Source organism: Pogona vitticeps, chromosome 12, assembly GCF_051106095.1.
Source record: "Pogona vitticeps strain Pit_001003342236 chromosome 12, PviZW2.1, whole genome shotgun sequence".
Lineage (NCBI taxonomy): Eukaryota > Metazoa > Chordata > Lepidosauria > Squamata > Agamidae > Pogona > Pogona vitticeps.
In genome coordinates, this window is record NC_135794.1 from 10,539,143 (window position 1) to 10,552,249 (window position 13,107).

The 13,107-nt window shown below is 45.8% G+C and overlaps 1 protein-coding gene and 1 long non-coding RNA gene across 4 annotated transcripts; both read right to left on the reverse strand.

Annotated features, from left to right (window-relative positions):
* Window positions 1-396: 396 nt before the first annotated feature.
* Window positions 397-4,904, reverse strand: LOC144584532 (uncharacterized). Its single transcript, XR_013538842.1, has 2 exons — window positions 4,618-4,904; window positions 397-4,143 (listed from the first exon to the last, which is right to left on the reverse strand). It is a non-coding gene; the product is annotated as an uncharacterized LOC144584532 (long non-coding RNA).
* A 2,344-nt stretch (window positions 4,905-7,248) lies between these two features.
* LOC144584525 (uncharacterized) lies at window positions 7,249-12,175 on the reverse strand. 3 transcript variants are annotated; one of them, XM_078380835.1, is made up of 4 exons: window positions 11,848-12,175; window positions 9,252-9,392; window positions 8,610-8,672; window positions 7,249-7,792 (listed from the first exon to the last, which is right to left on the reverse strand). In XM_078380835.1, exons 1-4 carry the CDS (start codon window positions 12,010-12,012, stop codon window positions 7,598-7,600), a joined length of 564 nt encoding a protein of 187 aa, XP_078236961.1. In that variant the 5' UTR covers window positions 12,013-12,175; the 3' UTR covers window positions 7,249-7,597. The 3 variants fall into 3 exon arrangements, 2 of the variants coding, with proteins under 2 accessions (XP_078236961.1, XP_078236962.1); XR_013538836.1 differs by lacking the exons at window positions 8,610-8,672; window positions 11,848-12,175 and adding an exon at window positions 10,292-10,502; XM_078380836.1 differs by lacking the exon at window positions 8,610-8,672 and having other exon boundaries at window positions 11,848-12,166.
* Window positions 12,176-13,107: the final 932 nt, after the last annotated feature.

Below are 13,107 nucleotides of genomic sequence, written 5' to 3' on the forward strand. Positions count from 1 at the left end.
TTCCTTCCCCTTTCCTTTCCCATCCCTAACTAATCTCCTTTCCTCCCCCTTTCCTTTCCTTTCCCTTCCCTAACTAATCTCCTTTCCTTCCCCTTTCCTTTCCCTTCCCTAACTAATCTCCTTTCCTCCCTCTTTCCTTTCCTTTCCCTTCCCTAACTAATCTCCTTTCCTTCCCCTTTCCTTTCCCATCCCTAACTAATCTCCTTTACTCCCCCTTTCCTTTCCTTTCTTTTCCCTTCCCTAACTTATCTGCTTTCCTCCCCCTTTCCTTTCCTTTCCCTTCCCTAACTAATCTCCTTTCCTCCCTCTTTCCTTTCCCATCCCTAACTAATCTCCTTTCCTCCCTCTTTCCTTTCCCATCCCTAACTAATCTCCTTTACTCCCCCTTTCCTTTCCTTTCTTTTCCCTTCCCTAACTTATCTCCTTTCCTCCCCCTTTCCTTTCCTTTCCCTTCCCTAACTAATCTCCTTTCCTCCCTCTTTCCTTTCCTTTCCCTTCCCTAACTAATCTCCTTTCCTTCCCCTTTCCTTTCCCATCCCTAACTAATCTCCTTTCCTCCCCCTTTCCTTTCCCATCCCTAACTAATCTCCTTTACTCCCCCTTTCCTTTCCTTTCTTTTCCCTTCCCTAACTTATCTCCTTTCCTCCCCCTTTCCTTTCCTTTCCCTTCCCTGACTAATCTCCTTTCCTCCCTCTTTCCTTTCCCATCCCTAACTAATCTCCTTTCCTCCCTCTTTCCTTTCCCATCCCTAACTAATCTCCTTTACTCCCCCTTTCCTTTCCTTTCTTTTCCCTTCCCTAACTTATCTCCTTTCCTCCCCCTTTCCTTTCCTTTCCCTTCCCTAACTAATCTCCTTTCCTCCCTCTTTCCTTTCCTTTCCCTTCCCTAACTAATCTCCTTTCCTCCCCCTTTCCTTTCCTTTCCCTTCCCTAACTTATCTCCTTTCCTCCCCCTTTCCTTTCCTTTCCCTTCCCTAACTAATCTCCTTTCCTCCCCCTTTCCTTTCCTTTCCCTTCCCTAACTAATCTCCTTTCCTCCCTCTTTCCTTTCCCTTCCCTAACTGATCTCCTTTCCTCCCCCTTTCCTTTCCTTTCCTTTCCCTTCCCTAACTAATCTCCTTTCCTCCCTCTTTCCTTTCCTTTCCCTTCCCTAACTTATCTCCTTTCCTCCCCCTTTCCTTTCCTTTCCCTTCCCTAACTAATCTCCTTTCCTCCCCCTTTCCTTTCCTTTCCCTTCCCTAACTAATCTCCTTTCCTCCCTCTTTCCTTTCCCTTCCCTAACTGATCTCCTTTCCTCCCCCTTTCCTTTCCTTTCCTTTCCCTTCCCTAACTAATCTCCTTTCCTCCCCCTTTCCTTTCCCATCCCTAACTAATCTCCTTTACTCCCCCTTTCCTTTCCTTTCTTTTCCCTTCCCTAACTTATCTCCTTTCCTCCCCCTTTCCTTTCCTTTCCCTTCCCTAACTAATCTCCTTTCCTCCCTCTTTCCTTTCCCATCCCTAACTAATCTCCTTTCCTCCCTCTTTCCTTTCCCATCCCTAACTAATCTCCTTTCCTCCCCTTTCCTTTCCCATCCCTAACTAATCTCCTTTCCTCCCCCTTTCCTTTCCTTTCCCTTCCCTAACTTATCTCCTTTCCTCCCCCTTTCCTTTCCTTTCCCTTCCCTAACTAATCTCCTTTCCTCCCTCTTTCCTTTCCCATCCCTAACTAATCTCCTTTCCTCCCTCTTTCCTTTCCCATCCCTAACTAATCTCCTTTCCTCCCTCTTTCCTTTCCCATCCCTAACTAATCTCCTTTCCTCCCTCTTTCCTTTCCCATCCCTAACTAATCTCCTTTCCTCCCCTTTCCTTTCCCATCCCTAACTAATCTCCTTTCCTCCCCCTTTCCTTTCCTTTCCCTTCCCTAACTAATCTCCTTTCCTCCCTCTTTCCTTTCCCATCCCTAACTAATCTCCTTTCCTCCCCCTTTCCTTTCCCATCCCTAACTAATCTCCTTTCCTCCCCCTTTCCTTTCCTTTCCCTTCCCTAACTAATCTCCTTTCCTCCCCCTTTCCTTTCCTTTCCCTTCCCTAACTAATCTCCTTTCCTCCCCCTTTCCTTTCCTTTCCCTTCCCTAACTAATCTCCTTTCCTCCCTCTTTCCTTTCCCATCCCTAACTAATCTCCTTTCCTCCCCCTTTCCTTTCCTTTCCCATCCCTAACTAATCTCCTTTCCTCCCCCTTTCCTTTCCCATCCCTAATTTAATCTCCTTTCCTCCCCCTTTCCTTTCCCATCCCTAATCTAAACTCCTTTCGTCCCCCTTTCCTTTCCCATCCTTATCTAAACTCCTTTCGTCCCCCTTTCCTTTCCCATCCTTATCTAAACTCCTTTCCTCCCCCTTTCCTCCCCCCCCCACTTCCCATGCTCTTTTGAGCAATGACAGAGTTCCTACTCCAGTCCTCTGAAGATGCCGGCCACAGAGACTGGCGAAAGGTCAGGAATAACAACCTTCAGAACATGTCCAGAGAGTCCGCAAAACCCACAACAACCATGTCACTCAAGATTTAGAAATCTGATCCATTTGTAAACTTTATAAAGAAGAAAAGACTAATAATCATATCAATGAAAAAGAAAAGTGGAAAGGGTGGTTTCGCCAGGACCTTTTCTCTTATGATCCCAAGGTAGACCAGATTAGTCCCCCTCCGAGTGCCTTTGTACTTTTCTCCTGGAAATATTGATTTCTCTACAGGAAAAGAGACCTGAGAGCTGACATGAAATTGCTCCCTTTTCTGCCCAGAAGTAGGGCTGCATATTTGACAAAGCTTTCCTGAAAGCATTAGTTCCATCATGCATTGAGTTCTATGGGTGCCTTAGAAATCAATCCAAAGGTCCAGCGGTGGACAAATCTGCAGACTTCACAAAACCCTTTGGGTCTACTTTGAAAAGGATCTGAGGAAGAGGTGATAGGTTGGACCTAAAAACCTAACAAAAAAAATATTGCCGACTCTTCACCAAATCTTTGTTGTTTTCTGTTCAGATGTTAACGGATGGGGTTGGGAGTTAAGCAGAACCAGAATATGATGGACAACTGATCAAAGGGATTGTAAACACCTGAAAAGTTTCTGGAAGACCAAAGGAAATCTTTTTGGGTGAGGTTACAAATTGCAGCCAGTAAACGCCAAACCAGAAAACCCTCTGCACGACAGGGATGAAGACGACATCCCACAAGAGCCTGTAACTCCTAGCAAGAGACCTCCAGCTTAAAGCCTCTAAACACAGCTTGAAGATGAAAAAAAAAGGACCCTCTGTCCTCAGTGGAGAAGAAGAAGAAGACGTCTCACGAGCAGTCCTCGGTTTGCACAACAAGAGATCTACAGGGTGAAGCCTCAACATACAGCATCTCTCTGAAACAATAAACTACCCGTCAAGAAGGATAAGGTTAAGACGTCCGTATCATTTTTCATGTAAATGTGTACGTTATTATAGAGAAAGTATTCAAGTTTCCCACCTTGTAAAACGGCTATACTTTTGATTCTTCTTTATTAAAATGTGATACAGAAGTTTTCACAAATTTGAATGCAGTCTTGTTTTTTGTTAACTTTGTGTGAAAGAGGGATTCTGTCCTGCGTGGATTACTGAATTCCACCACCTTAGGGATTAAATACGTAGAGTTTGCTGATCTGAAAGAGCCCTGGCTGAGTTCAGACCCTGGGACGAAATCACAAGGCCCCCGTCTGCTCTCTCGATCTCCTTGGAGAACAAGCTTTGCCAAGCCAAGGCCTTCTGGGCGTCTGGGATTACAACTCTCCCGGGCCTCAGCCAGCATGTCTGGGGGTCAGAGATTGTGAGAGGGGGGCCAGATTGAAGAAGGTTGCCTTCCGTTCGAGGAGAGAATTCTCCTCGAAGGCTGAACGCTTCCTCTAGAATTGGTTGGGGGCTCTGTGCCCGAGATGGGCAAGACTGAAGCCGAGGGCAGATGGGTACAAGGCCCGAAGGAGAAGAGGGCGCTCCTTTCCTTTGGCCTCCTCTGCCACGTCGCTCAAGCTGCTGCCGGAGAGGAGAGGTTCCTTTTTTGGAGAGTCCTCGACGGATTGCTTGCTTCGTCCCATTTCTTGGTCAACCTTCTCCTGGTGAGGGCACCCGAGGTGCCCCGTACCCATTAAAACACCTGGTCAGCCGAAATACACCATGGATGACAAAGTTTTAAAAAGTGAAGCATACAAGAATAATTAAAAAGCAATCCGTTCATTATGTAATAAGAGAAGGCATTTGTTAACTTTCAAACCCCGCTTAAAACGAATGCATGTCCAGCGTCCTGGAGCATCCACTCAATCCTAGATATTAAAAGCCTACCTAAGGAGGCAGGTCTTTCAGTGTTGCTGAAAGGAGAAAAGGGAGGTGGCCCACCTCCGTGCCAAGGGAGGGCATCTCGCAACCGGAGGGAAGCCCCTCTCTCTATGTCCCTGTCAAAGACGCCTCGGATGCCAAGTGGGGCCAAGAGAAGGGCAAACTTCTAACCATCATATTTAAGTCCCCAATGCCTTTTAAAAGTTCTGATCATTTTTCATATTTGCTCACTTTTAATTACTCAACTGTATTTTTATGAACAGAAAGTTTAATTGCTTTTTAATTTACATTAAACGTTTTTAAATCTACTTTTCTAACATGGTGAGCTGCCTTGTGTCTCCTGATCAGGAGAGAGGCAGAAGAAGAACAACAACAAGGTAGGATCTGTGACGGGTCATCAGGCGAGAGATGGTCCACCAGGGAGCCTGAACCCAGACGGTAAAGGGCTTCCGACTGTAGGTCATCACCAGCACTTTGAATTGGGCCTGGAAACAGACACGTCGCCAGTCCAGCTGTTGTAGCAGGGGAGCTAGAAGCCCCTCCTCTGCTTGAGATGGAAGGCAGGCAATCAAGGCTGAGCTTCATGCCTTGGCAAGTCAACTTCATGCTTTCGGAAGTGAAGGTTCGGCCACCTGCCCACCGGTGCCCAGAGGACACCCATGAATACTCACAATGCTTTCCCACACTTTGGGGGAGGCTCCTATGTCAAAGTGAAGTGGAAAGATCAAAGAATAATCTAGTAAAACGATGCTACCTGGAGACAGGACACATTTTCTGTGACTGTAGAGAAATTCAGTCCATGTAGCCCTTCTGTGAATACAATGTATGCCCCACCACATGTACAAAAGAAGATCTAACATCTAGCCAAGATAAAGCAATCTAAGTTGAACACTTCTGGCCAAAATAATAATAATATTTTTAAAAAATCTCTAATTTGGAGAACTGTCTGTCAGATCTGCTTGGACCTGGGTTTCTGCCATGAGCTAGAGGTTGGACCCGATGGCCTAGGAGGTCCCTTCCAACACCGTTGTTGTACGATTCTATGAAAAGATCATCACAAGAAGTGGGTGAATAGGTCACCGCTTGAAAGGAATGAATTAAAGGTCATGTTAATCTGTAGGAAGTGATTTGGGGCAACATGCAAACATAAGTCCTTTCTTTTTTCTTTCTTTATTCATGTCAGAGAGTTGAACGATTCAAAATTATGAATTTATATGAAATACAGTAAAATTAAAACAAATTGAAATGATAAGATAATTAGACCCTTTTTAACCGACGTGGGCTACTTCAGTAGTATTATCTCAGCCATTTGCCAGCTCTTCCTTTGTACACGTGTGGGGGAATGAATTGTATGTACACGTGGGCTTCGTGGGCTGAATTTCTCCACTGTCAAGAAAAATGGCCCGCTATCCAGGTAGCCCCAATCGGACTTGATTGTTCCTACCTTGGGTCTTCCAACTTCATTTTATTTATTTCTTTATTTATTTATTTATTTCTTTCTTTCTTTCTTTCTTTCTTTCTTTCTTTCTTTCTTTATTTATTTATTTATTTATTTATTTATTTATTTATTTATTTATTTAACTTATATGCCGCCCACACTTTGGAGTCTGTTCAGGAGCTTCCAGGGGGCCCGCCAACTTCTTCCATACAATGGTCTTGTTTTCAACCCTCTTGCAGGGATGGCATTGTGGGAGACTGCCAGAAGCTCCCGGGCATCAGCCCGTCTCCCTGCAGGTGGATGTCCCACCTCAAAACACCTCAGCACTCAGCACCGGCCACTCACCCAACTATTGGGGCTGGAACGATGCAGCTCCAGGATGCCCCCGGAGAGGCACGGGCATGCCAATAGCAGGGATGTTTGAGAAAGGGGGCTCCAGCAGCGAGGAAGAGGAAGAGGATACGGTGGCGGTGGTGGCTTCAGCCAACGACATAGATGAGGATGCCTGCCAAGCTGAGGAGAGGCCCACGGCCGCAAGTCCCGCAACTGAGGGCTTGGAGACGGTGAGGAGCCGTGACCCCTCGATGGAGGAGCTGGTCGCATTTCCTTCCCACTGAAAGAGGCGGACCAGTCAGTCAGTCCTTCTGGATTTGCTGCTTTGTCTGCTTGGGTGTGTTATCCACAGGGCCGTGTGTCCAAAGTGGCCTGTTCTCAACATCTAAGCTAGTGTGTTCCTCTCGGGCATGGTGGAGGATGTTGGAGAGGATACGGTTCAGTCAAGCTGAGGTAATAATTCAACTACCAGTCTGGCCAGCTGTTGTGGCGTGTATGTCTGCGTGCGGAGGCACCCTTTCGTCTTTTCCTTCAGCCAATAAAACCTCTTGGGACAACCTTGCGAGAGTAAGCTACAGAGAAGAACTCAGTAATGAGAGCTCTCACATTCAAAATAATAATAATAATAACAAATCTGAGAAGTGTGTCTGCTATGAAGCCTACCTTACCTACTGTCAAGCCAATTTGACTCCATTTGGAAATAAAGTACCTTGACCCCTCGTTTGCTGTCGGCAGTCCAGACAGGAATGAGTTTCAAAATGGAAAACAAATTACCGAAAGCAGACCGAAATCTTGGGTATAGATTGACGATAGTACAGGTATCTTAAGAGCAGGTGGAACTCATTGCCTGCTAAGCTGCTCTGCCATCATCCTGCTGAAGATCAGAGTCGAACTTCTCTAGGCAGGGCTGTCAAAGGAGGTGAGGTGGGTGGCTCTTATGGGGAGGACTTTTTCAGCCCTGGGGGGGGGGGAGACCCTCCTCCCGTTCTGCCCTCCCCAGGAAGGCCTCTTTCTTCCCTTGAGGCATTGTAATCACTCAGTTGCTAAGAGTGGTGTTCCTTTCTAGAATCGGGGATCAAGAGAGTTGTGGGGGGGAACCTCAGGGCACTGGAGGGCACGGGTTGAATGGCCGAGGGTCAAACGAGGCCTCCTCCGTTGTTGATTTAATTTCATTTTATTCCAAATATTGAAAGAACAGAAAGTTGCTCCCCTCTCCACCCACCCCCAATTATATTTTAGTGTTTGGTACATATCAACTATAACTATAAAATATATATAAAGTTTAGAATAAAGACTCTGCTGAGGCAAGACATTCAGATGTGGTTATAAGTATGCTACTTAGTGCCAATAAGGGATTTCAAGGGCTAGGGTCAACTATAGAAATCAGCAACCATTAGACCCAAACAAGAGTCCTTGAGAAGAAAAACAAATGGCAGGGCTTCACTGTCGTACGTCAAAGAAAAATTAGACCAGTCGTGCTCAGCGGCTTCTGCTTCACCAAGCTTCACGGCTGAGAATGGTTGGGTGACACTGATTGTCCCGTTGGTTCGCTGTGCACCTCGGGAGGATGAGGTGGAGACGGGTGGAGCTTCTCAGGAGGAGGGCCATGAGGGACCTGAGACACTGTAGACTCCTCTGTGGACTCAGAAGGCTCCAAGTGGTCTTCATCCCCTGCAGTCTCCTTTTTCCTCTGTTCTTGCTGAGGGAAAAGAAGATGGAGAAAAGGGGGATATTAGGAGCAACAGGAATGGTTTCAAAAAGCTTTGTGCTCACTGACCCACCTGAGCAAACTACGAGAGGGCTTCACACCACAAATGGGTCTCTAGACAGGGAGATACGCTCTTTCCTATCTAAGCTAGGATACCCTTGTGATCTCCTAACCATGTGTTGATGAGGAAGTTCTGTGTAGGCCATTTTCGCTGCCTGCCATTTTTACATTTAGATTCCGTCTCCCCTCACATGCCCATCTTTCTTCTCCTAGTTAATGGGGTGGAGGCATACATTTAGTTGCCCCGTTTATATGAGACTTATTATATGTCTATCCCATCTTTCTTTCAAAAAAAACCACCAAAAATTTTCAGAGTACTGTAGTCTGAATGCACATCATCACCAAGTTACCCTCACAAACTATCCTGGGAGGTACGTTAATCTGAGGAGATAGTTAGGTGAAGATCACCCAGCAAGCTTCAGGACAGAGTGACTGCATTCAGCTGGATGTCCAGCCCTGGAGTCAAGAAACGCTGATCCCTGGACTTCATGAGCAATTAAATATCTTTTTAAAAGTTCTTCCAGAAAAAGAGCAGGAGTTGTACTAAATGAAGCAAACCTCTTCCAAATACACCCCAGCTTCTAAGAATGTGGCTAGAAGACTCACCTCTCTCCTTCTCTTTATAGGGTACATTCTTTTTTGCCTCCCCTATTTATTTAGTTCAACCTCTCTTCTGCTGTTCAGGGTCAAGAGTCTGCCCCCAAGGCAACGGTTTGAAAGAGACAGACGTCTCCTTTTTGAACCTCACCTCCTGATCCTGCAGCCGCCTCTTGTGAGCCATTTTATAGAGTTTGTGGAGCTTCTTTCCATCCTGTTCAATAAATTTGGACACATATATCCACAGGTAGCTCCCAACTCCCTGGCTCCAGTTTTCAGAGCGACTTTGATGCATTATCTAATATTGCCACCCAGCTTCCCCAGAGACTGGCAAAGCCAGAATAAAACCATGCAAACTGAGAGAAGTCATGCAAACAGGCTTAAATGAGAAAAGCAAAACGTAAATAGATGGAAGACATTTAGTTCTGTATAAAGGATACAGAGCAGAGGTTGCCATGGTGCAGAGGCACATGTTCATACGGACAGCACTTTTGTTGATCTGTGCAAGCAGGTACGCACCAAAATATAAACAGACTATAAAACAGGTGACAGCAGAAGATGTGAACAGCATCCTTGAAGGTGTCCTGTTTTGGAGATGGCAGCAAGGAGGAAGGAAAGATCTACCTGTGGTGCTCCGATGGTGATAAATAGACCACCAACGCATGCAGACACCCCAGTTGTTATCCCATATGCAAGTGAGTCATGTGAGGGCAGCCGAAATGGCCTCTGCTGGTGTAAGCAGGAAGAAAGGGACAGATCCTGTCCAGTTCTGTGCAACGGGTATCTTGTGTACCTTCTCTCTCTTGCCCTTTGTTTTCTTTCTCTCTTTCTCTCCTTCCTTCCCCTTTTTACTCGCAGTCCCCTTTTCTTTGCCTTCCTCATCCTCCTTTGTCTTCTGCTTCTTTCTCGCAGGACTTTGATCCACTCCATCCACCTAGAGAGAAGAGAGGGACATCTAACCCATCGATTCGTTTCAATCATTTCTCATCCCTCCTTTCCTCGGAAAGAATCCAAGGAGGACAAAGCCAATCAACGAAAAGCATTCAATTAAAAACAATGATACTGCTTTTAAAATTGGAAGGCAGCCAGTGAAGCAAAAAGAATGCCTTCTAGCCAAACTTCAGCTGTTTTGCCAAAAATCTTAGCATACAAAAAAATCTAAGTTGAGTTTCTCTGAACGTCTTCCACAGACTGCTTGTCTGATTGCCGAGGAGGAGAGACTCCATTCCCATGCTCATCCCTGTTCTCCTTTTGGGTATCTTTTCTAATCACAAATGTTGCTTTTGCACCGCATACCATCCTCTGGAGGTCAGGCAGATTATTTACCTACACAAGCCTGGAAAGCCAAATTGAAGTAGATAAAAAATTATGGATGGAAGGGAGGAAGTTCATATTGTAGTAATCACTCCACAAGCCAACCCTCCAATAAGCTGCTGGAAAACTCCAGTCTCTCTTGCCTCTGTCTGTGTATTGTGAATTAAGACTCCGCAACCAGCAAAAGCAGTTGATTTAAAGAGCTACACAAGGACTCAGCTCTGAATAAATAGGGTTTGGGAATGTGCTGCTTGTTGCCCGTTTGTGTGGACCCGAAGGTCAGGCGGTGCTTCCTTGACAGGTCAAATGTGCTCCCGGTTCCTGGGATGCTTGGGGCGCTCCAGAGGTCTTGAGCAGCAACTCCCTATAGCGATCGCAAAAAGTCAATGTCTAGTGAAAAAATTGTCATGCGGGGTAACTGTCTAGCGAGGCACCACTGTAGCCCAATTCTGGCCTTGCTTTACTCTAATAAGGTGTGTGTTATGTTGCCATGTTTGTATTACCTTTTTACCCACTCACATTTTTGTCAAGTCCAGAAGCAAGCAGTGCCACCTGCTGGTTCACTGGGGACAATGCACCCAGTAGCTTGTAAAGATGGACTATCCGCTGGCCCTCCTTGTGGCATGTGGAAAGAACTCACAAGGGCTCTACCTGCATGAAAGCTGTTCATACAAACAGAATTGGAATGTCTATAACTCACCTGCAGAATGCATGCATGGGACACAATACCCCAGTTTCACACCACCTCCAAGAATAGGGGAACAGGTGAGGGAAAAGCTCTACCTTGAAAATCCATCGCCAATGGGGATTGCATCTGAGCTATGCAGAGTACAGTGGTGCGCTGCATAGCGACGATAATCTGTGCAGCAAAAATCGTCGCTATGCGGATTTGTCGCTATGCAAAAAAAGCCCATAGGAATACATTAAAACCTGTTTAATGCGTTCCTGTGGGCAAAAAACTCATCTTAATGCGAAAATCCTCCATACGGCCGCCATTTTCGCTGCCCGGTAAGCGAGGAATCTGGGCAAAAACACAGCGGGCGGCCATTTTTTTTAACCCGGTGGCCATTTTGGAACCACCGATCAGCTGTTGGGAAATCATTGCTATGCGAAAATTGGTAAGCGAAACAGCTTATTGATCATTGCAAAGCGGTATTTTCCCATTAAAAACATCGCAATGCGATCGCAAAAACGATTGCAAAAACTTAATCGCTATGCGGATTCGTCGTTAAGCGAGGCGCCCGTTAAGCGAGGTACCACTGTATGTCTTTAAAAATCTAGAATTAAAAAAACTGTGAAAGGCCCAGGATAGGTGCTTAAGTGCAGAGTGTGTTTTGCTGACTCTGCAACCCTGTTCCTGAAAGCAGACCTTCCATCTAAGCCAGGAATGGACGACTTGCAGTCCTCCAGCTGCAGCTGGACTGCACATCCCATGAGCCTTAGACGGTGGGAATTGTAGTCCAAAATCTTAAAGGTAGCAATGACCTTCTAGTGAAGTAATTACTTGCATTTTATTATTTTGTGGAAACCAAACATGCACTGCCTGGAACACCCGTGAAGCGTGGACATTATTTTTAAAAACTCAGGCTCTACAGATGGTGGAAGGATATGCTTTTGAAGATGGAGCAAGAGATGAGCTATAATGAAAGGCTGAGAAGTAATAGATGGTCTGGACTCTAGACGTGATAGTTCTTGGAGAACCTTTTCTGTAGAACAGGATTGAAAAACTGTAGGCTTCCAGATGTTGATGGGGTTTTTTTTGGACTGCCAATCCCATCAGCTATAGTCAATGGTGGAGAATTATTGGAGCCGCCATCCAGAAGTATCTGGACAAATCTGGTTATCCATTCATTCCTGCTCTAGGGAGTGACCCTGTCCAGAGTCCTGGCAATTTATGTGTCTGGAAGTGAAATCATACAAGTTGTGGTGGCAAGTAAAGTAACATCTAATTCACAAAGTGCTGATTGTGTTTCTGGTTATGTACCTGTTTGTCCAACGGTCGTGCAAGTAGGAACACAACCAACATCTTGTAAACTTGTGGCAGTTAGCTTGCAATATTTCAAGTCATAGATTACCTTGCTTGAGAACCTCATTCTTTGAAGGCTGGCTGCAATGATGAAGGGGCCATAATAGATGAGCTCGTTTTGAGGACTTGTGGTGGCCTCCTTAATGCTGTTTCTTTCTGACCATTCTTTAGGTGCCCATGAGAGTTTTCTTCTTACAATCTTGGGACTGACCATAGGAATTGCCCTTCTAGCTTTGGCTTCAGTGATTCTGTTATTTCTTCTCGCTGGTAAGAAGCAGCAACAGTCAACTCACCTGTGAGCTGTTCTGGCCTCTAGTGCAATGGAACAATAAAACAAAAAAAGGGTGGATTTCAAGTGTGGCTTTGACTCAGATGCGTGGCTTGAAATACTATGTGTAATGGGTTGAGGTTGATGGATTAGATGCACTTTAAAGCAGGAGTTCTCAACCTTGGGTCTCCAGATGTTCTTGGACTAACACTCCCCAAACCCCTCACCACTAACTGTGCTGGCCACGATTTATGGGAGTTGTAGTCCAAGAACATCTGGAGACCCAAGGTTGGCTAAGCGCGTCTTGACATCATCCTTGACTACAAGGACCTGTATTGTCTACCTTCTAAGTTAGAATCGGCTTACATGAGATACGGCCCATAACTTTGTTTGGGCGTTAAAGCAGAACAGTGCAGTGATTCTCAACCTTGGGTCACCAGATGTTCTTGGAACGGCAGCTCTCAGAAGCTTCCACCACTAGCTATGCTGGCCAGGATTTCTGGGAGTTGTAGTCCAAGAACATCTGGGTATTCATGGGAACCACTGCATAGGGTAAGACAACATGAAACAGATGTGACCCTCTTCATGCCATTTTATCACACTGAACTGTCAGGAAAATCGGTGGCTTATGTAGTTCAATTCTGGCCTTGCTTTACTCTAATAAGGTGTGTGTTGTTGTTTTGCCATGTTTGTATTACCTGTTTCCCCGCTCATTTTTGTCAAGTCCAGAAGCAAGCAGTGCCACCTGCTGGTTCACTGGGGACGAGGCACCCAGTAGTTTGTAAAAGATGAACTATCCGCTGGCCCTCCTTGTGGCATGTGGAAAGAACGCATACGTTGCAAGGGCTCTACCTGCTCGAAGGCTGTTTGTACAAACAGAATTGGAGGGTCTATCCCTCACCTGCAGAATGCATGCATGGGACACAATATCCCAGCTTCACACCACCTGCAAGAATGGGGGAACAGGTGAGGGAAGAGCTCTACCTTGAAAGCCATCGCCAGTGGGGATTGCATCTGAGCTATGCAGAGCATGCCTTTAAA

Bases quoted from the DNA above. Each gene is read 5' to 3' on its own strand.
- LOC144584525 (XM_078380835.1), bottom strand. From the start codon at position 12,012: ATGGTCAGTCCCAAGATTGTAAGAAGAAAACTCTCATGGGCACCTAAA. The intron at 8,673-9,251 runs GTACACAAGATA...TTTATTGAACAG, and splicing joins CAAAGGGCAAGAGAGAGAAG to GATGGAAAGAAGCTCCACAA. The intron at 7,793-8,609 runs GTGAGGTTCAAA...CTTTTCCCTCAG, and splicing joins GGCGGCTGCAGGATCAGGAG to CAAGAACAGAGGAAAAAGGA.